A 23,355-nucleotide genomic window follows, 5' to 3' on the forward strand; every position below is an offset into this window, starting at 1 on the left:
GTCCGGGGAACGTCACATCCTGTTTTAGATGTGCACACAAAGGTATCAAGTACTATTTTGAAGGCTGTTTGAGCTGTATTAAATAATTATGAGCTGGCCAGATTTGGAAACGTGTACACACAACTCACTACAAGAGAAATAAATGCTTAAGAAGCTAGTCAATTTACTTTTAGATGAAATGTCTCCAGACTTGGTTAATGAAACTGAACCAGAAGAGGGAGACATGGAAGGTCACGGACACAGGCCAAACTATGGAAATTTTCTTCCTTGAGGAGCTAGACCAGAGTCAAATCTAGAAGAGCCCGAGGATACACAGAAAGTGCTAGAAAGAAAAGATCACTAGAAGAAACTTAATCAGACTTTTTTGAGCAACAAGAACTAGAAAAAACATTGAAAAAATTTGAAGTACAACTCAAGCAGCTGCAAAAGTCTCCCATTGTGCCCATTATAAGAAATATTGGGGGGAGTAAAAAGATTTAAGATGTGTCTGAAGCAGATTAACCATTTTTATAGATAGCAATATTAGAACCATATTTCAAAAAATTTACTCTATTGCAATAATAGACAGAAGCGCATATGAAACTGGGTCCCATGCTAACGCAGTTCTTGCAAGTATCTCTTTCCTGAATGCACAACTGTAGTAGAGGAAAGTCTTTTGCTTATTCTCTCATACTAGACAGAAATCCATGTACACGTCAGCCCAGTTTCAAGATTGGTAAACTGATCAAAGCAAATGTAGTTGAAAATATTATACAGTCAGGATTACTAAATTTAGAAACAATTGTTAGTTCCAAAGTAAAATCTCTCTTTTGTCCTCATATGAACCTCACAGTCCCAATAACTTTGCATTTATAGCAGGATGCAACTGTTTTAAGCAAACCATAGTTATCAACCAAAGGTTCATGTCTTGATGATAAATTCCCCTGTTGCTCAGTAGATTATAAGAAGTCAGAAAGGACCACCTCTATGTGTCATTTGACTGGCTCTAAGCTAAATACTTATACAACACCACTGACTAGACAGATTTTACAAGGAATCAAACATGAGTTATATTTTTTAAAAATATATAATCATAACTCACTGTTATTTCTGAAAGTATTATAAGTCAGGTTGTTAACAGTGCTAGACATTGTATCTACTAAAAGTAAATATAAGTACGTATAAGACGTATCTGACAGAGAGCTTGACCCAAGCCAGCCAGAAGATATTGTGGAAAGCTGTTCAATAAAAATGACTATCGAAAAAAACTTCACTTTCACATACTAGATAGCATGGAAAGCATTTTAAGTAACATTTGTGAGAAAATGTTCGAGAAGAATAATATCCCACATGCTTCATTAAATGTTAAATGTCATGTAGGTGAGAGATACCTGGTAGTAAATTTTGCTACAGTCCCTAAGTGTAGAAATAAGGATATTCCAACAATTTTAATTCCAAACTCATGTGTTGCTATGATTCCCAATGATATCACGGATATATTATTCTTCAGAATCTCAGTTCTGTCGTCATGCCTGATATAAGTGCAAAGGATTCTATTTCTGCAAGATTATCCATGACACTGTGTGGCACACTTACAAAAGCAGAGTGCCGGCCATCTCCTGTTATGATCTCAACACATGAAAGCAAAAGGGAGAACTTTCCATTTCCAAGAAAGGAAACTGGTACACTGCTGAGATCAGCTACTTCTGATATAATCAAATAACTAGAAACAAGATACTAAGCAATCTTCCCCTGACTAATGTAAGGAAAATGCTAACTTTATTACAAAAAAATTTTTGGATACTTAAGTTCTTTTGTCACAGAAAGAATATATTTGCTACATACTCTTGATTCCCAAAGTAGGTAAAAATCATTTGTTAGCCCTGAATTTACAACTTTTAAAGAAAATGACAGTGTTTTTCTTGAATTAAACCAAACGCCATCAGATGTGAATATCCCAAAAATATTGACAGATGAAACCAATCTCAATCAAGAGGTCACAAATTGCATATTTGATGACTACAGAGAAAAACATGAACCTGCAATTCATATATCACAAGGCAGTCTTAAGGGATATGCTGATGTTATTGCCAGTACCATTTTTATGTTTATTAAGCATTATGTAGATGTAAAAATAACAAGATGTATTCATAGGCAAACAATGCTTCATTCCAAGAAAAAAATCATTCCAAGTGAAACTTTGAACACTATCTTGAAGAATTTGGGTGATGAATTATCTTTAAAGGACAGTAGATTTTACTCAAAATGGAACTCTGGTCTGTTAACACAATTAGTTGTAGAAAATTAAATATTGTCAGGTCAAAGAAAAATGGAAGACAACACAGAGCTCTCTCAAATTTCAAAATGCCCAGATCAAAATCAAATTATATCAGAAGAGGAAAATCTGAGCAGAGTTTTAGAGGAACTATTTAGAAGTGGAGAGTCCAGACAAGAAAATAACCCTGTTTTGTTAAGTACAGTAAAGGAAATTTTAAAGAGGGTATCTAGAAGGGTAAAGGAAAATATAGACCATTGGCCTCCATTTAAAGAACTCTCCCACTTTACGTCTGATTTTAAAGCTAAAATAAAAGCAACACACAAAAAAATCCTTCATCATCATATGTAAACAACATCACAAATGATATAGTTACAAGTGTTTGGGGAAAATGTTCTTAATAATTGAACCATGCTGGTATGAAAATAATGACAAGCTCCTAGTAGTAATAATGGAAGCACCTAGGAGTAATGAATTACTGATGAACCCATCATACTTTAGGGGACTGAAACAAGCAGAAAAAGAAGTACCTTCCCTGAACATATGATATGACAGGTTTCTCTTTCCATAGACCTTGAAAGTGTCGCTTCATCTGAAATCACATTATTGGAATTTCCTCCTTACAAGTGTGTAAAGAATTGGTCCAAAAGGTTCTCAAAAAGATCACTAATTTTGTTTGGCTGAATCTATGAGAGAATTCATCCCCAAAAGGTCAGCCTGATGCAATACTACCTCTGAGACCATGTAATTCTAAAGCTAATCTTTAGGGCAGCCCTAAGCCAGGCTTTAGAAAAAATTTCAAATCAAAATCAAAAGCTACCTCCTTGTCTAAATTTGGACTAGACCACAGCTGAGGCCTAGTGTTAAGGTCAAAAGCAAGACCAACTTAGGTCCTGCAAAGAAAACACCAACAGGCAACATTGTGCTGCAACACCTACTATCAACAGGAAATGCCAAAAAATCTCTTAGAACAAAACTCCACACAAAAGAACTACAATTGTACACCAAAAATATAGTAGGTAATATTGTAGAAACAATTGTGAGTGAATTTCAAAAGATTAAGCAAGATAGAGCAATGGTAAATGTAAAAAGTTCACGCTCTGATGAACTCGTGACAGTAAGTGAAACAGTTATTGCAGTTTTGCAAGAATTATATGCTACCAAGAACATTTTGGCTAACCCAGTAAAAAGCTCAGATGTCAATAAACTCAAACTTTCACAGAACAGTTTAGGTACACTCTCTTGCAAATCCAAAAGCACATGTTTCTTTGGAGAATATTTTACAGCTGGAGAAAATTTTTCCTAAGGAAGACATTTCTAAACAATTGTTTGATAAGTAGCAAACAGTATCAAATGACCTAGAAAATCAAAAATATAAGCGTTGATGGCAGCTGAGATGCTTTTGAATGAAATATTAGTAAAAGCAAAAGATTTAGAGCAGTCTCTTTCACTTTTAAATTTATCACCTCTTGAGGCTTGTGAAAGCAAGTACTACCATAATTTTGAAAGAATTTCTATTAGAGCTAAGGATTCCCAAACACAAATTAATACATTTAGCCAAGAAAATGTTGAAATGCTACTTGAAAATTTATTGTGTTTCTTGAGTCAGATATTCCTAACCAACAAAAATGGAACTCAAGTAACCAAAAGACAAGCTCTAGTAAGAACAAACAACATCAAGAATGTACCAATCTATACTACACAATTTAAAAATCAAAATTCATTTGGGCACTAGTCACCCAATGCCTCAAGAGATCACGGAAGGAGTTTTAAACATCTTACAGTCATTTTGAGACGTATATTTTAAGCATGTCTAAGGTATGCTTTTTCTGAAATTGTGAGCATCCCCATTGAAAACCTTCTCGCTGTCCAAAAGAAACCATTGGTGAAAAATTGCTGCCAAAATTACACACACTGAATAAGTTTCCTGATGAATCTAAATCAAGTACGATGACTTCCCAGAAAAGCATAGAGGATCCCTTCCACGGTTTCTTTCATTCCATTCAGAATTGCGTACTTACACTGCTAATGTTGTGAATGACATTCTTGGTATAACCAGAGACAAGGATAAACAAGTGGAACCATCTTTGATGAACATATTTGGAGAAAGCACTGTCACAAGTCAAATTCTTAGCACTTTGATGGAGCAGTGCACTCATTTGTACAATTTGTTGATGAGAAGTCACTCCAAAGACCATCTCCTTCAAGAAGCCGCCTGTGCCTACACTGCAAACTCATCCAAATTCACAAATGGGGTGGAAGTGCCCACTTCAAAATCGAACAGAGTTACCTCAGAGATGATCCTGTACAAATATCTGCCTTGGCATTTTATTCAGAGGAAGATTAAAGAAAAGACAGAGCTTCCTCAAAGCCATCTACGTATTGCAGGTAATCTACAGGAGATAGAACTAATAACACAGATACAAAGAAAAGGCTCAAGTCACACTTTAAAGCATCATGTTCTGGGAGTGAAGACCAAGGCCTCGGCCATTTTAATCAAGGCATGAAAGGAAACAATCTCTCTGAAGAAAGTATCTTACAAAACCTACCTGAAAATTCCAGAGTCTGTACAATCAGGACAAAAGCACACCGTGTATTTTTGGAAAATGGAAGTAGGTAAAGATCAAAGGTGCTTCACTCGGACTGAATAGAACCATTTCTCCACACAAAATAGATCTAGTTGCAGAAAGGATCATCAATACTATGCTGTTAAATTTTGACCTTCCAGCTTCACCCCCACATTTTAATGAAAGTACAGAAACAATGAGGTCACTTTTGGTAGCAAAGGAGAAGGCTTTGTGTGTGATGTCTGAAGAAAAAAAAAATACAAGAAGTCTGCTTAAAATATGGCAAAAAATTGACTACAAAACTAAAAGAGAAAACAGAAGCCTTGAGGAAACTGACAATTTTATTTTACTGGACAACTGGAAAAATCAATCTCCCAAGATGAGAGAAAATCATAGCTTCCAGAGAGGTTAAAATCATTCGCTTTATAGATCAAGAAGTTGGACCAAATGAAATCTGTCGAGTAGCAAACTTTGTAGCAGGATACTACATTTGTGGTCACAGAGTTTTAGAACTTTGAAAGCAGAGATGAGTAAGAGATGATTTATAAAGATTTGGCATTACTTTGTTTAAAAATCTGTGATAATTTTAAGAATTTTGTTTCTACCTCACCTTCAAGAAGCTACGTTCACTGCTTCTCTGAAAATCACCATGGGTTTGGGGCAGCTGTTTACCTACTTGTGTGATTTTCAATCCTTTTTAATGGTGATATTTTAAAGGCATACAATAGGCAGCAAATCGTTTTGGGAAAATAAAATATATTTACTGCCCAAGAGTAGCTATAACAATTTTTTAATAATCTCTTTCAGGATCTCTTAATAGAAGTGATTCATGTTTTCATGTCTTGTTCAGAGAAATGGAAATAAATGGTCAGCCTGACAGCAATAAAAGAAACAAGTCATTTTCCATGTTTAAAGTCCATAATGTGGCCACTCACAACAAAAGCAAAACGATGAAGAGAGAAAAGCCCCAGAGATTGGAAATCTATCCCTTTTTCTCAAAAGGATCAACTTATACAGAAAAATACTGTAAACTAAATTCTCAGGCATATAAATTAGGCACCCTGGTTGGTAGCCTGAGAACTTGTAAATCCAAAGTAGTAGTTAATGAAATTTTTAATGTTTTAAATTTGTTTTGGCCAAATGTCCCAGTTGGGACATTGATTCTGGTAGAATACCAATGGGAATGTACCCATCTTTAGGAAATCAGCAAAGTCATAGTACAACTAGACAAAACCCCTAAATCACTTTTGTTCTAAATGTTTTGAGAAACTTACTGGAATGCTTTTGAGGAATGCATATACAACAACCTCTGCACAAATGACCCTATATGATGAAATATTAGCAGAATGTCAACCGTTTGACATAGGTCAAAATGTATGGTCATTATTTGAAGGATATGATATGTCAAAACTTTTGGGAGATCTGGAAGAAATGAATTAAGAATCCATAAATAATGTTATTTCCTATAGCTTGGTAAAATCCTTGATAGAAAAATTGTCATACAGTGTACAACAAGCTCTGAGAAGTCTGTCCTTTGCAAACAAGCATGTAACACATAGGACAGGAAACTTTCCAGTTTCCCAAAAGCAAAAAAGCCAGAATTAAGAGAATCAAGGCAGGGTAAAGGCTCTGTAAGTTTTGCCAGTTATAGTAGTGAATCTTTGACAGGGGCATTAAATAATCTCAGGGTGATTTTTCCCAGAAGACAAGCCCCTTTTGGTAAGCAATTTCCAAGAAAATCCTCTTGCCTACCTACTACTCAAAGACCAGAAGAAAAGGCAATGACTGCAACGTTTAGTCTGTCACATTTTGGGAAGAAATAATTGCAAGCATTTTTCTTAACCTCTATACCTCATTGTGGGCCAAAAATATAAATATCACTGAGGCCAAGCTCAATTAATATATTAGGTGCGAACTTCATGGTGAATGACTTTAATAATAATTGAGTCACTGTTTTATGGGATGTTGAAGAAAAAAATGTATTTTCCATCATCGTCTAAAGAAAAAGTAAGACTGTTGATCTGGTTTATAATGATGTTTTATAGGAATAAGAAATGCAAGTGGGCTGTGTTGATCATCTGGCACATAAAATTACCTCAATAACAGAACAGATAACTACTGGCATGTTGATCCAGCTCCCTTTATGTATGGTAGAAAGGCTCATATCTATTCATATTACCCTGTTAAAGAAGAAGATATACTATAGAAACTTTAAAACAATGTGAAGAAACCTAATTACCAAGTTCAACGTCCACCAGGCTACACTACCATGTTATCACATTCATTTTTGGAAGATGTCATCAGAAAGCTGTTATCTCAACTCATTGTCTATCCAGCAAAGTTTCTTGCTTGGGAAAGAACAATTTAATGGCTTTATGTTTTAATGAAATGTCCACTTGTATAAAAAATTATGTTAACCTTTTCAAAGCATAAAATTTGGCTTACTAAATACGATCATCAAGATTCATATCCAGAAAAAGCCTCCAAAATATGGTTGATTCTGTATATGGCAATATTTGTAGATGTCCAATTTGCCTGTGTAAATACAGAAAAATATAGTAAGCCAAAGCACAGTTGTGGTTGATCAGATGGCCAATGCTATTTTTATTGAAAGTCATCTTCAGCCCCTTTTTAGTAGCGAGAGCTTACCTTATTCAAGGACTTCAAAGATCTTCCACCCAAACTATAGTACCGGGATTGAACTAGGTAAAATGACACCTCAAATAGTAAATTCAGTAAATAACCACTTTGCCAAAGCTAAAATCTGTATTTTTATGCCGACTAAAAGCACTATTTTCCTGCCATAAATACAGACACTGTGGATAAACTTGTCAATTGAGTTTATACAAATGTTCTGAAACAGTGTGGACTGTCCTTTGAAGTTAATAATAAACAACTAAAAGATAGTGATGCTTTTGTAGAAAATATTACCAATTTAGTTGTGAAATCTATCTCTGATTATCTTTTTCATCCACTGTTGTCTGGGGAATTGTCAGCATCTTCCTATGGCACTCTAACAGCAGAGAATGTTATTCAGAACGTCTTTCATGGTACCAGTAAATCTACCATGCCAAGCCAGTGTTTATCTCCATTTAACACCTTCCTACCGTAACATATTTTTAGAAGACATAATCAAAGTTCTATACCCTAGAATTTTTCCTTCTCCATTGTGCATGATTTCATAAAGGGAAGCCCTGGGAGATAGATCAGGAATTAATTTCCGTGAAATCTCTTCAAAACTAATCAATACTATTAAGATGAAAATTTCTCAACAAGAAATTCTATTTTCAGATGACAAAGACACTAACGTGGCCTATTCAGATGGTCACATTCAGCATCTCATTGATTCAGTATTCAGAGATTTAAAAACAAAAAATCCTCTGGGTCCCAAGAAGCAATTGGGCATGACATCGCAAGTGGTAATGATGTTCTTACTGAAGAACAGCAGGTTTTATCATTAAAAATACCTGCCAACAGCATCTGCATCCATTTATATATAGAAATCTGTTACTTCCTTCATCATGTATGTACTCTGATGATGCAAGAAAGCACCCTTTTTGGAAGATGTGATCTGTAAGGTTTTGAGCAAAACATCCTATAGGATATTAGGAACTGTGCAAAAAAATCATTAAGAGATTAAACAAAAGAACTTTTAGAAATACCTGAAGAACTCATTTTTTTACAACAGAAAAATTTACAAAAGCCCAAGTTACCATCCTAGAAAATACTAAGGAACAGTTACGTTTACCAACAGAAGGCACAGAACTGGATTATTTTCAAATGAAGTTAGGGAATACAGTTATGACAGAGGTCTCCAAAAATGAACATATAGTATGTAGAATCCTTATATCTTAATGAAGGTGAAATTATTCAACTAGTGGTTCAGGCTATTTATATTAATATCTTGCTATAAGTCGAGCCTCAAAAGAGCATACAAAATTATATCACCAAGGGTTGCAGACTACTTCCTGAAACCATGGTTAATTTGTTTCTGCAAGAAGTGGTTGTCAATCAGTGGCAAAACTATTTTTCTGGACAGCTAAGTCCACATCAGTGTGTAGAAGTTGACAATGTTGTTGAAAATGTCCATACAGCTGTTAGCTAAACCACTAAGCTTCCTCAGCATCAGCCACCCCAGGCTTACAAATTGCCTTTCAGAACAATAGAAAACATTGCTGGAAATTTTTTCAAAGTTTTTATCTATTTTTCCAAATATATATAAGGAACCAAAAAGGTCTGTAAATGAAGACATGCAAAAAAATAATCGCAAAAATATTAGATTCATTGCAAGAATATACATCTAAATCAGATTAAAGTTGCACCACAGGCCAAAGAATCATGCCCTATATGTTTGGCAGACAATGAAGCTACTGAAAAAGTATTGCTTCTGTTTACAACACTGTATTCATGCATTCTGGTTCACATGTTACAGTGTGTGAGGATTTAATAGGTGATGGCAGGATCCACTCTGACATAATAGGGTTTTTAATAGTGAAGGAAATTTTCAGTTCAAAATTTCCACCTCAAGTGGAGGAAGAACCATCAAGTTCAGAATTAGTTCTGGAAGCTGTCAAAATTACAGGAAAAGTGGTTAAGATTGTTGATCCAGAAAGAAAGCTATGTTAAATAGCATTTTTAGATGAAACATTAGCCTTGCTTCTGGCTAGATTAGTGAAGTTGCCAAACGTCTCAGACAAAGATGCTAAAAACTTATCAGAGCCTGTGTTCAATAAAATTGTATCTCACTTAACAAAGTCTGTGACAGTTAAAATCTCCAGAAATAACATTTGTTATAGCTGCCAATCTTGATGAACACTTAAGTACAGAAAACATAGAAATTATTTCTCAGATTGTTGATTCTGTGTATAATCATGTACTACAAGATGGAACACATGAAGAACTTTATTATGATATAAAAAGTACAAACTCTTCTTCCCTAATAAAGTGGCTTCTTTGATTATTAATAAAGTTTTAAGTTGTGCACTAGAAACAAATACTGTATAGCAAGTTCCAAACTTGCAAATGAGTTCTGCTCCAAGAGAACGTTTATAAATTGGATTCACTTGAAAGTAGGACAAAAGTGAGTCTTAAGTAAAAGATGCACCCTGTTAATCCCGTTTTTTCTTCAAGTCTTCAAATAGGCTTTTTAGCTTTTTCTCAAGTAAGTATTAAGCTGAGTGAGACTCAACGCTGATGCTGACCCTGCATCCATACACTGAGAAGTTTCTCCATCTCTTCTCTCACTTTACCACGCTTCCTGCATAGTATTGTTGAGTTCATTGGCACCAGATTTCACATGCTCATGATCTTGTCCTTGCATTGTGCCAATGATTGAACTATTCATGTTACTGGAATGAGCAATGTCTACCATCCTTTTACCTCTGTCCAATTTCCTATAATTTTCACTTTCGTTTCCATCGTTACTGCTTTGCACTTCCCAGCACATCACCACTGCTTTTCTTCTTGCTTGCGGACATCCCGGGCTCTGACTGAGCACTGCACTGCTCTGCACTATCACACCGTACACAGCACACAGCAGCACAACTGTGACAATGTCTGGCAGACATGTGAGCTACCTCTGTGATTTGTTCTCATTTATGAATGTTCGTTAATGTGAGATCCGTTCCTATCTGTGAAAGCTCGCAACGCAAATGTTCGTAAGTCAGGGACTTACTGTAGCTCAAAAGATTTACCTGCTAATTTCTTTGGTGATCTGGATGTCAGTCAAATTGTTGAAAAGATACAGGAGCATCTTTTTAAAATGGAGCCCAAGATAGATGACATAGAAATAGAAAATTCTATGCTTTCTGTACTTAAGTGTTCATCAAGACTGGCAGCTATAACAAATGTCATTTCTGGAGATTTTAACTGTCACAGACTTTGTTAAGTGAGATACAATTTTATTGAACTCAGGCTTTGATACGTTTTTAGCATTTAATCTATCTTGGGCTCCATTTAATTTAATCAAGATTTAATTGAAGAAGAACTTCCAATTAAAATTATTCCTCACCATGGGAAGCAACCAACCAGTATTTATCCAAACATTGTCACTGATTATTGAGGGTTGTCTCTACAAAAATATGGTCTCTTGCACAACTCCGAGCAGAGTGCTTAGCTAGGGCTGGACTAGCACAGAAGCACTGAGAAGAGCATGAGTAAGTGGGGATGCCAGTTTCTACTCAGACTCATCTACTACCAAAAAGAGGAAGACGGCAAGATACAGCTCACTGGACATATTTGGACAACTGAATGTATAGCCATTAGAATTAAGTGCAAAAAGGCAGTAGTGAAGGAAGCGGATGGAGTGAGACTTGGTTGTCCTCCTGTGACTTCCTTCTGTGGACAGGTCTGTGAAATGTGCTTGTAAAGTATAGTCAATTTTCTCTCACCCAGCCCAACAGAATTGAATATTGATGATTAGTTCAGTACCGTCCTCTACCTTCCTAGGACTTACTTCATCAGCTCCGTGGCTCAGGGTAGATGTATAAACTATTTTTCATTAGTCAATCAAATTGACCTGCCATTTCTTTAGAAATCAGAACATAAGGAAATACCCTTAGCAATAACCTGACTGAGTGCAATTATAGTCCTCATTTGGCAACTCAAAAGAAACACAGTGTTTTACAATTTCCAGTGTTTTGGAGTTTCTTTGCTTGTTTGTTTTGTTTTTGCAATATTGGGGACTGAACCCTGGGCCTTTGCACTGAGCTACATCCCCAGCCCCTGTTGTATTTTTCATTTTGATACAGGGTCTTGCTATGTCATGAAGTTCCTCAGACTGGGGTCTGGAACTTAGATCCTCCTGCCTCAGCCTCCCAGACTGCTGGAATTACAGGCATTCACTAGCTCACCTAGCTTCCCTCAGTTCTTTTTTTTCTTTCTTTGAGACAAGGTCTCGCTACGTAGTTCAGGCTGGCCTTGAACTCACTATGTAGCCCAGGCTAGGCACAGTGATCCTCCTGCCTCAGCCTCCCAAATGCTGAGATGATAGACGTGCACTGCCACATCCAGCTTCCCCCAGTTCTTTATAATGGACATACATTATCATAGTACAATAGGGGCATAAAGGGGCCAGTTAGAAGATCAGCTAAATCAGCCTCTAGCAGACATTTAAATCTACAAACCTAAGGCTCTGAAGCAGTTCTGTTTTTATTTAGCAATATTCATCAACAAACATTAGACTGCAAACTCTTTAAATTTTACTGGGTTTTTTTTGGGGGGGGTTGTTGGTTTTTGTTTTTGTTTTTGTTTTGTTTGTTTTTGTCTTTTTGAGACAAGGTCTCACTATGCAGTTCAGGCTGGACTTGATCTCACTTTGTAGCCCAGGCTGGCCTTGAACTTGAAAGATCCTCCCGCTTCAGCCTCCCGAGTACTGGAACTACAGGCACGTGCTACCACACCCAGTCCAATTTTACTGTTCTTAATTACCTTCATTACAGAAGACTTTGCCTAGAAATGAACTTATGCTGATCTAGCCCCACACTCTCGTTTTATAGCAAAGCCTCTTGGAGGCAGGCATGTTAGTATATGCCTGTAATCCTATCCTGCTGCGAGGCTGAAGCAGGAGGATCACAAGCTCCAGCCCAGCCTGGGCAATTTAGAGACTTAGTGAAACCCTGTCTCAAAACAGAAAGTACAAACTCTGGGCACACAGCTCAGTGAGAAGGCCCTGGGTTCAATCTCCAAGGCCACAAAAAACAAAGCCCCTTGGTATGAATGAGCCTCTTGCACTGACAGTGTGCATTCATACTAGGGATGGAACCTGTGGCTTAAAAACCAAGCAAAATTTGGGCCGGGGGTGTAGCTCGGTGGTAGAGCAGTTGCCTAGTATGCATGAGGCTCTTGGTTCCATCCCCAGCAATGCAAACAGAACAAAACAACAACAGCAACACAGACTAAGTAAAATTCTGTAAAGCTAGCCTGCTGGAGCATAAGCCTAGGAACATGTTTTTCTTAGCATATTTTCCAACTTACTAAATTCAGTCTCAGAGCTGGTAAGTACATTGTTGGATACTTTTTTTCAGTCCCAAATATGGAGACTGTTATGGTCCAAGGCACTAATGGAATCTCCTGATCCTTCGTTTCTTAGACCAGATGAAGTTCTTTCCACCTTTCCTCTCTGCATGCATTAGTATTTACTAGGAAATCTTCATTTATAAGTGATTCCTTGGCCACATCTGTGTGACTAAACTATAGGACGTTACCCCAACGCAGTGCTTAGTCACTGGCCAAACTGTCACAGTTCTTATTCATGGTTATCTTTTTTTTTAACTTGCATCCTTTATCAATACTTTCACTGTCTCTTTACAGCCCAGAAGTAGGAGGAAAATATTTAATTGAAAACAACTACTCTTGCCACTCTTAAAGGGAGCAAAAAATTGTCTTAAGGAAAGTAACCTGACATAGGCAGCTCAGCTAGGACAGATAGTTTACAGTGATCTGGATAGCAAGGCCCCATGCCTCCTCAGCTTGAAGGTGGAGGTTGTAGATACGATAGTACATGACTTTGGGATGCCAAGCGAGTTGAAAGACACTCCTGAGTCCAGAATCCACCAGCAAACTTTCATTTTCTGCTTTGAGGTACCAAAATCTCCCAGCACACAAATTACATACATATTAAAGGCCCATATGGTGACAAAGTCCAAAGCCATATAAAATGATTATTTTTAATCTTTTGAACTGCTGCTCCTCTCCCAGCACAGATAATCAAAATGGGTTGTTTCCATTTCTTCCAGACTTATCCCTTTCATTTTGTTTTGCACAAAAGACATTCCAAATCTGGTCTGCTGAGTTACAAAGAAGTGTTGAGATCTAAGATTATTAACTCAAATTAATTTATAGATTCTGTGGCATCAGCAAAGGGTACAGAACCAGGAGCAGTCCTTTAGTTAATTACAACTGTCTTTTCCTTCAGCTGCTTTTAACATTGTAAAATAGAAAGTGATATTTGCCTAGCGAGATGAGGAAAGATGAAACTTTATCCTCTGGAGCTTCTTTGGAAAATATATTCAAGAGTAGTGAGTGATTATTCAAAGTCCTTCATAGTTTTGGCCATTATTTACCATTTTTTAAAAATTTAAGTCATGGGGATGGGAAGGGGATGTAAAAGGAATTACAGTGTGTTACATACATGTACCATCTCCCCCACAAGAATATAATCCTTTTGTACTGCAAGCGTGTACCAGTAAAAATGTAAACTTGATAAAAAGTCCAAGTCAGCCAATACTTTGTCTTTTCCTGAAAATGTCTGCATTCAGATTGTATCTGGACTCAGAAAAACATGTTCATCATAAATAAGAGTGCTATAAAAGTTTCAAGGGATGGGTGTGGTGGTGCACACCTGTAATCTCAGTACATTGGAAGCTGAGGCAGAAAGTTCAAGGCCAGTCTAGGCTACACCGTGAGTTCAAGGCTAGCCCGAACTACAGAGTGACAGCCTATCTCAAAAAAAAAGTGTTTCAAAGTAAATGATGAAAATAGGATGAATTGAAGTATATGTGCAGTTTGCATTTCTTAACAAGTAAAAAGGAAACTTCGAAGCAAAGAAAAGCACCTCAGTTAGGTACTGTCTGGGCTGGAATGATATGTGAATGAAATATATAAATATATATTTAGGTTCGTATATACGCAAATATTGCTTAATGTGTTCATTTATTTTTGTTTCAAGTATATCACTACTATGTAAGTAAATAGATTTTGAAGATAATTTACTAGGCTGGAACTAGAAACCATATGGAAGTTGTCTTATTAAAAATGAACCACAAGAGAAATCACTGTAGCAATTGTTTTGTCTCTTCAATTCCAGGCAGCAAAACCTGGCACTACTAAAGCAGAACTATTAAAAGATGCGCAAAACAGAAAAGATCGTTTGGTGCCTCCTGATACTGATCAAAAAGAGTCAGAAAATAAAGTACAAGTGAAGTATATTTCAGATGAAGACAAAGTTGTTCTGCCAGAGGTTGTTAAGGAAGGCTTTCCAGGAGGCCCATTTAAAGCTTCGGTCAGAAAAGAGAAAAAGCACACTGCAAGCATGCTGACTTCCCCCAAGTCACCAGTGAGCAAGAGCACGCTGAACAATCCATCACTGAGCGAATGCTTTTACCCCGAGTCCAGTACCGCAAAAAGCACTGAAACAATCCGAAGCCAATGGACAGAATCTGATGTTCATACGTGCACTTCAAAATCTGTAACCTGCACAGACTCTTCCTTGAAGGAGAAAAGGACACGATCTAGTGTAAGTGGGTAATTCGACTATCTGTGATGGGATTTCTAAGGCAAAAGTAGGGAGTTTCTCAAATGTATCCCCAGCCATGTACCTCGGGAAGTCATTTGAGATTCCATGACCAGTGTGCCTGGTCAGAAGTGCTGGCTATATAGATGACAAAGGATCACTTCCTTGCCTGAAGTGTAGATGAAGTGTAGATAAAAAAGAAAATGTGACATTTTACTTGATTAATTACAAACCCTACTTTGTATAAAACTCATCTTGTACTTTTCCAGGTAGAAGAAATGAGATCCGCCACAGAACCACTATCTTTCATCTGGCAACAAATTATGAGTTCCTCCTCAAAAAATGAAGAGGATTCACTTTTATATTTCAGGTACAGTTAAAGCTAAGAAAACAGAAATCAGAAAGAAATTATGCTGATGAGAAGAATCAGGCCCTTGAGTTCACCTATGAGGAAACCAGTGTTTAGATCTCAGTCTTCCCTTGATTTCGTCCCTGGTTCCCAGCTGTGGTTAATTCCCTGCCCTTCCCGGCCCACCTTCTCTCCAATTCCTGTTTATCTGGCCTCTACTTCCTTTTCCTGAGACCTGTTTTTTAGTATAGTTAGTGCAGTTAAGTTAGGGAAGCTGGGTCAACAATAGTCCCTGCACTACTGGCTTGCCCCTAAGGGATCCCACTGAGTTCCCTGAAGTATAACTGTCAGAAGAATTCCAAGGGGAGAAGAGATGGTATAAGCCAGAGCATTCAGAGAATTCTCAAAAGCAATGGAATTTGAGTTGTGCCCTTACGGATCGATACACTGAATTAAGAAGACCATCGAAGTTGGGAGAGACTATAGCAGCCAAGTGGGCAGGGAGGGTCAAAGCACGCTGTAGACTTGACATGCGGTTAGCATTTTTTCTTCAAATGGCCACAACATGTCTAAAATTATGCTTAACATTTGTAAGAATTCACAAATGGATTGGGGAGTAGCACTTTGTATCATGAGAGAAGCTAAGTATAAGGAGAAAAATGGACTTGTTTGTACCTACATTCTTTCCCACTTGACACTGTGAAGTGTTCTCCTGATGCTGTTTTAGGACACTTGACTCTTGGCCCACTATGGGCCCTATCTCTCATCATCCTTGTTTTAATATTCAGGGTTAGTAATGCAGGAAATTCTCAATCAGTGTAGGAATCATTTTCATTCGATTTGAGAACTCACATACATAACCACTCCAGGTGTGTGTCTATATGAATAATGACAGTGACAGATTATTATTTTTTACTTAACCAGTATTCTTTCACGTATTAAATGCACAAAAAATTAATTTTTTTCCTTTTATCTGTAACAGTGATGATCGTGTCTCAGATCCGAGCGCCAAAATAACAGAAGGTTAGTTTGATCTTTTATTCTTAATTTAAACAAGGTAGTATTTAAATGTAGGCTTTTAGGCACAGGATACAAGAAAGACAAAGAGTCTATTTTTTTAAACTATCTACAGCTGAGAGTTGGAGAGGCTCCTGGAAGTCCCCCACAGCCTAATCTCTCATTTTCCACATGAACAAAGAGGCCAGGAGTCTGAGTGACTGCAAGGCTGCTAGCTAGCTCTACAGCCCACCGCGTTCTGGCCTATATCCTTCCCACCCCATCATGCTCTGTCTCTCTTAGTGTCTGAGGAAAGAGCCAAGACCTGTGCCCAGGGATCTCACTTCTTTCAGCTTTTTCTGTGTGCCTAATTGCTATGATTCTTGATGGAAGCATTGAGATTATTTTTGTTCCAATAATTTATACATGTCTCAGAAATAACTCTTCCCTAACGTTGTGTTTTTCTGACAGATAGTCTTACAGACCTAGATCCAGACTCGAGCAGTGTTAAGGTAAGTAGTTTTCACTGGCTCCTCATTGCAATGCAGTGGGACCCTGACAGAAATGGCCTGGATGTCAAGGTAAAACAAGGGACGGCCTGTGTGATGTGGTGCGCTAGGTGGTCCTCAGGAACTACTCATTGTTCACCATGCCCATGCGCCAATCTCTCTCCCCTGGACCAGGCTCCAAATGCCTAAAAATAACTTGTCGAGGTCATCTCCTTTGGTTGAAGTCCTTGTCATTGTCTAAGCACAGAGAGTAACCCCTTAGTACAGTTCCACACATTGCCACTGTTCCCATAGCCCCTGGGAAAAAGAGGATAGAGTGAGGCACTTGCCCCCCCCCACCAGGGACACCCAGCAAGAAGTCTGCTGGGGCCAGAGAGGGATAGACGCTTCCGAGAGGAAGGGGCCCTGCTTGAGGGAGAGGAGTGCTTATTCCAACCATGCTGCAGTGCCCTGAGTCTGACTCTATAAGCAGCTTTTGTAGTTAGGCCAATTCTTCAGTGCAACCCCAGAAAAGCCCTCTTTCCTTGCCCCTAAGAAATCTGCCATGAGGGCTGAAGCTATACATCCCCCTCTGTTTTGTATCACCTTTAAATGGTCATGGGTCACATTAAACCCCAGCCTATTTTGTGCCTTCTGGAACTATGCTATTTCTGCATTCCAAGAAGTGGTAAAACTCCACAGAGGAAACCCAGGGCCTGAGCCAATCTCCATGCCTTACCACCACCTCCCTGCTCCTGCAACCCCATCCTGTCACTTTCTGCTCTGGACCCCACCATTGCTGAGAATCCTTTAAAAGGAAATTGGGTTGGGCTGGGGATGTAGCTCAGTGGTAGAATGCTTACCTAGCATACATGAGGCCCTGGGTTGGATCCTCAGCACCACAAAGACAAACAATAAAAGGAAGCTGGGCTGATAAAATAGACATCCCTTTACCTATACTCCCTTTAAGACCTTCCCACCCCCATCATTCCCTTCTCTTAGAGAAGATCCATAATGTTTTATTTACTCCAATCCCCAGCGGGGACGGGGCAGGCATGGCTGACACTTTTTGCAACCTGGGGCACACCTGAGTCCTTGACGTAATCCTACAGAGGTAGCCCCAGTCTGCATCCAAGTCTGGAGCCAATCCTGGGTGTCAAAATTGGTGAGAATGATGAGAGAAAAAGCTGAGCCTAGGAATGACCAAAGCCCCAGAGAATGATCCTTTAAGACTGCAGAGCAAAGCAATTACTGGGCATGATGCTACAGTAGGGCTCCGCCCCTTGAAGGTTTCTATCCAACAAAGGGCAGAGGCCTACAGTAGCGTTTGTTTCCCTTTTGTCTTGGCAGTTCACAACTTTATTCCAACGTGAAAGTGTCTTTGACGCCAAACGTTGCTCAGATGACAAGATTTCAGGTACAGAATATATACCATTGTCTGATACAGCTGAGTTACGGCATTTTGAACAGATACTTTTGCTTATTCACTTCCTGGAGTGAGTGGCTCTTATCATGCAGTGCCTCCGCCTGTCGCTGAAATAATATTACTTACTGTAAACATAGATTGCGATTTGCAGGTTGTTATGCGGTTCTCTGACTTGAACCTCACAGCAGAGGGAGACAGGTAACAGAACACTTATTAGGTATCACCTGTGTACCAGACATTCTGTTGAGTGCTTTTCTCCCATATCCCCTGTGAAGCATTATCTCCACTTTATTGATGAGGAACCAGTCTCAGAAGTGAAATGACTTCCTATTCTGTGTTTCCACTCAAAGTCTTGTCCCATTTTACAGAAGAGAAAAAGGAGGGAAGTGATCTGCCTGAGGTTGCACAGCCAGAGAATGACAGAGCAGAGCCTCAAATTACACAAGGTGAGTGGCTTTTATCCCATACATCTTCTTCCTGCCAGTCCAGGGCCATATCCAGTCACCAGGGATGGGCAGTGACCAAGAAGAGCCTGCGAAGTTTGGTGGCAAGGAGAAAAGATCTGAGCTAGGTTTCCAACTGCACGACCAACCAAGCAGTAAAGTCACATTCTTCTGTATCTTTAGTTTGGCAGGGACACACCTCGTCCCTGTCCCTGCACTCTGCACAATACAACAACTCACTAGGTAGCAGTTACAAAATTGAATGACATATCTCTTCTCTCTGACTAGGACTGTTGGAGGAATATACAAATGACCAACTTTGTGCTAAGATGCCCAAGATAGCTAAGTAAATAAAAAACCCCACAGAGAATAATTTATTTAGAATTACAGTGATGCCTGTTTATGAAAACCCACCAAAAAAAGAAGACTTCTGGACCAGCTCATGCCCATTACAGCTTATAGTGTACGTTTTACAAATACAAACTTATGGGGAATCGAAATCAGTTCAGAGTGGGAAGTGAGATTCCCTAACCCTTAGTGTGCGTTAAGGCCCATTCGCTTCAGCCATCCACATCCCGGGTATGTCTCTTCACAGTGACAAGTGTCACCCAGATGAACTCCACTATTCTGCTTATGAGCTGGTAAAAGCAGCCACCAGGATATCTGTCGAAGAGAATCAGTCTCACCAAGCAGGCTTCATTTTAACATGATACCTAACTCACCTACTTTCCACACACTGTGAACACCACACCTACCACTTGATTTCTGTTTTCAGCAATTTGGCTTTGAACAGAATATGCATCAGTAGCCAAAGGGTTTACTGTGCTTCTCAGGATAAACTTCACGTGTGCTGAGATCCTAGGATAACAAGCACCTGCCAATGTGAAGCAATATGTTGAATCTCATAGTGACTGTGAGCTGGGGGCAGTGTCTCAAATGTTTTCCAGGATGTTTATTAACAGTGCAGAGTCCTGGCCCATGTCAAGACCTGTCTGCTTAGCATCTCTTGGAAATGGGGTTCATGTATCTGCATTTTTAACAAGATACCCAAATTTCAAAAGCAAAGCTTCAACTTGGGCATGATGGTACACACCCATAATCCCATCATTCAGGAGGCTGAGGCAGAAAGATCACAAGTTTGAAGCTGGCCTGGGCTACAAAGTGTGAGACACTGACTCCAAAAAACAAAGGTTTTTTTTTCCCCCTCCAGTGAGATTTTCAGAAGATAGCCTTGTAACACATGCCCCAACCTTACCAATAAAAGTCTTTGTCTTGCTTTTTCAGACTATAGAGCTCCCCTTTCAGTCCCTGGTCTACAAGTTCCTTGTAGATGTGGGGTTTTTCTTCACTTCTTTCTAACTCATTCTTCCTGCTTTTTGAAGCACCATGCACATTCCAGTACTACATAACTAATTTGAAAAACTAAGGTTTTCCCTTTTATTTAGAGAGTAAATTACCAACTGTTAGCTTGAACCCTAGATTCTTGAGGTCCCCAAGATTGTATTTCTGAAGAAGATAAAAACCAAGTAACCACAAGAGGTGTAAGAGAACTCTTATCTTTTGCTGGAAAGAACAAAGTATGTGCTTTATTACCCTGTGTTATTTCATGTAATATCACATCCTGTCATGATGCATCAGCAACATAGATAAATGCTCATGTCTGTTTTCACAGATATAATAATCATTTTGCTAATGTAAACTAGGGCATGCTTTTAAAGGCCCAATGCACAAAACAAGTGGTGCAGAAAAATGGGTCCAAATGGAAACTCTTACTGGTCACACAGGTCGTTTATAGCTCACACAACAAACAGATCACTTAGGGTCAATCAACTGAAAATTTCCCCCAACTGGCTGAGAAATGATGGGTTTTTTCAATGCATTGCTGGCTTCTTGTTCTGTTTAATGTTTGTTTTTTGAGACAGGGTCTCACTGTGTAGTTCAAGGTGGCCTTGAACTCACAGTGTAGTCCAGGCTGGCCTCAAACTCAAGGTGATCCTCCTGCCTCAGCCTCTCAAGTGCTGGAATTATAGCTGTGAGCCACCTGCCCCAACCTGCACTGCTGTTTTTACCTGGACAGTCTGAAGTACATGCCCACACCACAGAGTTGAAAGTTACTTTTTCATGTGGAATAAACTCAGTAGGCTTTTTGACAGGCTATCTGCTAGGCTATCTGCTAAGATGAGCGAGGCAGGCTCTACAGAATTGGTACAAAAAGCACCAGGGAGTGCAGAGCAGGCCCTAGTACCAACTAGGCCATTTTCTACAGATATGGCCTTAGACCAGGCATCTGACCTTCCTGACCTCTTCTGCTTCATAGTATGGGGATGTCAAGTAGAGCAAACAAAGTAAAAGCACTTTAAATTCTTAAGTTATTCTGTAAATCCTGCTGAATCCTAATTTATCTAGCATGACAGTCCCAATCATAAAGTCTAATAGTGTCTATGTCTCTCTTCCAGAAGGTTCACAGACCCTAAACAAGGTTCTAAAGTAATGAAGAAGGTATCATCAGCTCTATCAAAGGTGCTGAGGATTTAATGCCAGTATTTCCAGACCTTCCTTAGCCCACCTCCACTCTCTAAAAGTTGAAACTGCTGAATCTGAAATAACATGTTGAACTACCTCTAAAAATAAATGGGTTTTGAAGTGTAACGTGGTGTCTGTCCTACACAATTCTTATAAATACTGAAGATAAGGAGAGCTTAACTGATGCTTTGGCTAAGCATTCTAGCATAAGAGGAGTGGGACCTCACATATAGATCCCTCTCCCAAGCACTACAGGTTTTATGCTCTGCCCTTCAGGGCCCTGCAGCCTTGCTGGGAAGATAGCCTGACAAGCAAAAGTGCGGTACCATTAAGACAGTGTGTCCTGAAGTACTTCAGAGGTTCTAGGTGATTCCAAAAAGAGTCACCACTATGAGACGGAGAGGTCAGCAAGTGTTTCCTGGAAGAACTAGAACTGAGCCAAATCTCAAAGGATAGGTGGGTTTAGGTAGAAGTGGAAAGAGTCAAAAGAGGTTTACACAGTGGCTCCCAGCTACATGAGATTGTGCCTCACCTGCGCAGCCCGGCTCAGTGCTGTCTGGCAGAATGTTCCGTGATGCTGGCATTGCTCTGCATACGCACGCTCCAGTCCAACAGTCACAAGCCACATTTGCCTATTGAGTCGCTCATGCAATTAAGCAACTGAAATGTTCGTTTTTATTTCAATCTTAATAGCTACATGCGCCTAGTGGCTCTCTTTTTACAGTGAAGATCTAGTCAATACATGGCTTCATGGGTACAAGCCAATTCAAGTGAGGTGAGGGGCTCCCTGAAAGTTCATTTCCAAAGTCTGTCCCCAGACATCTAAGTCAGTGCACAGATGTGACTCTTCAGAGTGATTTTGAAGCCTCCAAGCATCCTCTTGGCCCATTTAAGACATACACAGCAACCATGTGACCAGGGGCAAGCATGTGTTGTTTTTTGGTTTTTTGTCTTTTTGAGACAGGGTTTCACTATGCAGTTCAGGCTGGCCTAGTGCTGACTTTGTAGCCCAGGCCAGCCTTGAACTCACAGTGATCCTCCTGCCTCAGCCTCCCGAGTGCTGGGATTATAGGCGTGCACCACCACGCCCAGCTCAAACTCACATTTTTGAGCCATACCTGTTCCTCCATATTTGGCAAAACACAGTTGATGAAAAAAAGACAGGCCCCACCCAGAACATCCAAGGCAAGTAATCCCAAAGGCCAAATCAGAACCTGTGTTCACCAGGGGGCCTCAAACATTGCTTAGCTAGAAACAGCTTCCATAGACGGAACCACCACTTTGGTGCTGAAACCATTCTAGCCTCCCTCCAGCCACTCAGGAAACAGAATGATCACTCAATCCGCTATTCTCAGAGCCTGCTTTATCCAAGAAGCCAGGTCAGAGGAAGGTCCCAGCCTTATCCAAAATGCCTCAAGGAAATATCTTAGGTGAGTAATTTTCTTTGTGCTGTACCTGCATTGTATAAATGTTAGATCTGAACTTTAGTAAATAAAATGCCAGGCAGCTGTGCTACCCAAATATCACCTACACCCAAATTTGACTGTCTTTATCCGCTCACACTTCCACCTGCCCTCACATACTGAAGTTCACTGCACGTAACAGCATAACTTATAAAGTCAGGTTTTTTTGGTTTGTTTGCTTGCTTTCGGGACCGGGAATCGAACTCACGACCTTGCACTTGCCAGGCAGGCGCTGTGCTGCTGAGCTAAATCCCCAGCCCCTATAAAGTCGTTTTTAAAGGCCCACAATAATGGCAAACACTGATCTTACATATGGCCTTAATTCATTTTATTAGTAACATTCACCTAGTACAAAACCCCAAAGTACAAAAGATAGTGAAAAGTAAGCCTTTTCCCATCAGCCTTCCCTCAGCCAGATGCTACTCTGGTGTCCAGAAGCAACCACTAGGGCTAATGGATCAAGAGTCCTCCCTGAGACAATCAGTGGAATAAAAAGTATATTAACATGTCTTTAGAGTCTAAGTATCCTCCTTTCAGAAAACAGGCAAAAAAGAGAGAATGGGGTGAGACAGACAATGTGTGTTCTTTGACAGTCACCATACTCCGGTGGCACTT

At 39.3% G+C, this 23,355-nt stretch overlaps 1 protein-coding gene across 3 annotated transcripts in view; it reads left to right on the top strand.

Moving 5' to 3' along the window:
* The window catches only part of LOC102005795 (fibrous sheath-interacting protein 2-like), a 60,399-nt gene extending 38,996 nt beyond the window's left edge, over positions 1-21,403 (top strand). For 2 of the 3 annotated variants that reach the window (XM_013523062.1, XM_013523063.1), the window contains 6 exons: positions 14,627-15,055; positions 15,322-15,422; positions 16,384-16,424; positions 16,869-16,909; positions 18,236-18,302; positions 18,680-19,841. In XM_013523062.1, coding sequence (XP_013378516.1) covers positions 14,627-15,055; positions 15,322-15,422; positions 16,384-16,424; positions 16,869-16,909; positions 18,236-18,302; positions 18,680-18,882 — 882 coding nt within the window. In that variant the 3' untranslated portion in view covers positions 18,883-19,841. Of the gene's footprint in view, positions 1-14,626; positions 15,056-15,321; positions 15,423-16,383; positions 16,425-16,868; positions 16,910-18,235; positions 18,303-18,679; positions 19,842-21,210 lie in introns of those variants that run through there. The other variant, XM_005401232.2, reaches the window with a different exon arrangement.
* Positions 21,404-23,355: the final 1,952 nt, after the last annotated feature.

This window comes from Chinchilla lanigera, unplaced genomic scaffold (assembly GCF_000276665.1).
Source record: "Chinchilla lanigera isolate Chin_1 unplaced genomic scaffold, ChiLan1.0 scaffold00072, whole genome shotgun sequence".
Lineage (NCBI taxonomy): Eukaryota > Metazoa > Chordata > Mammalia > Rodentia > Chinchillidae > Chinchilla > Chinchilla lanigera.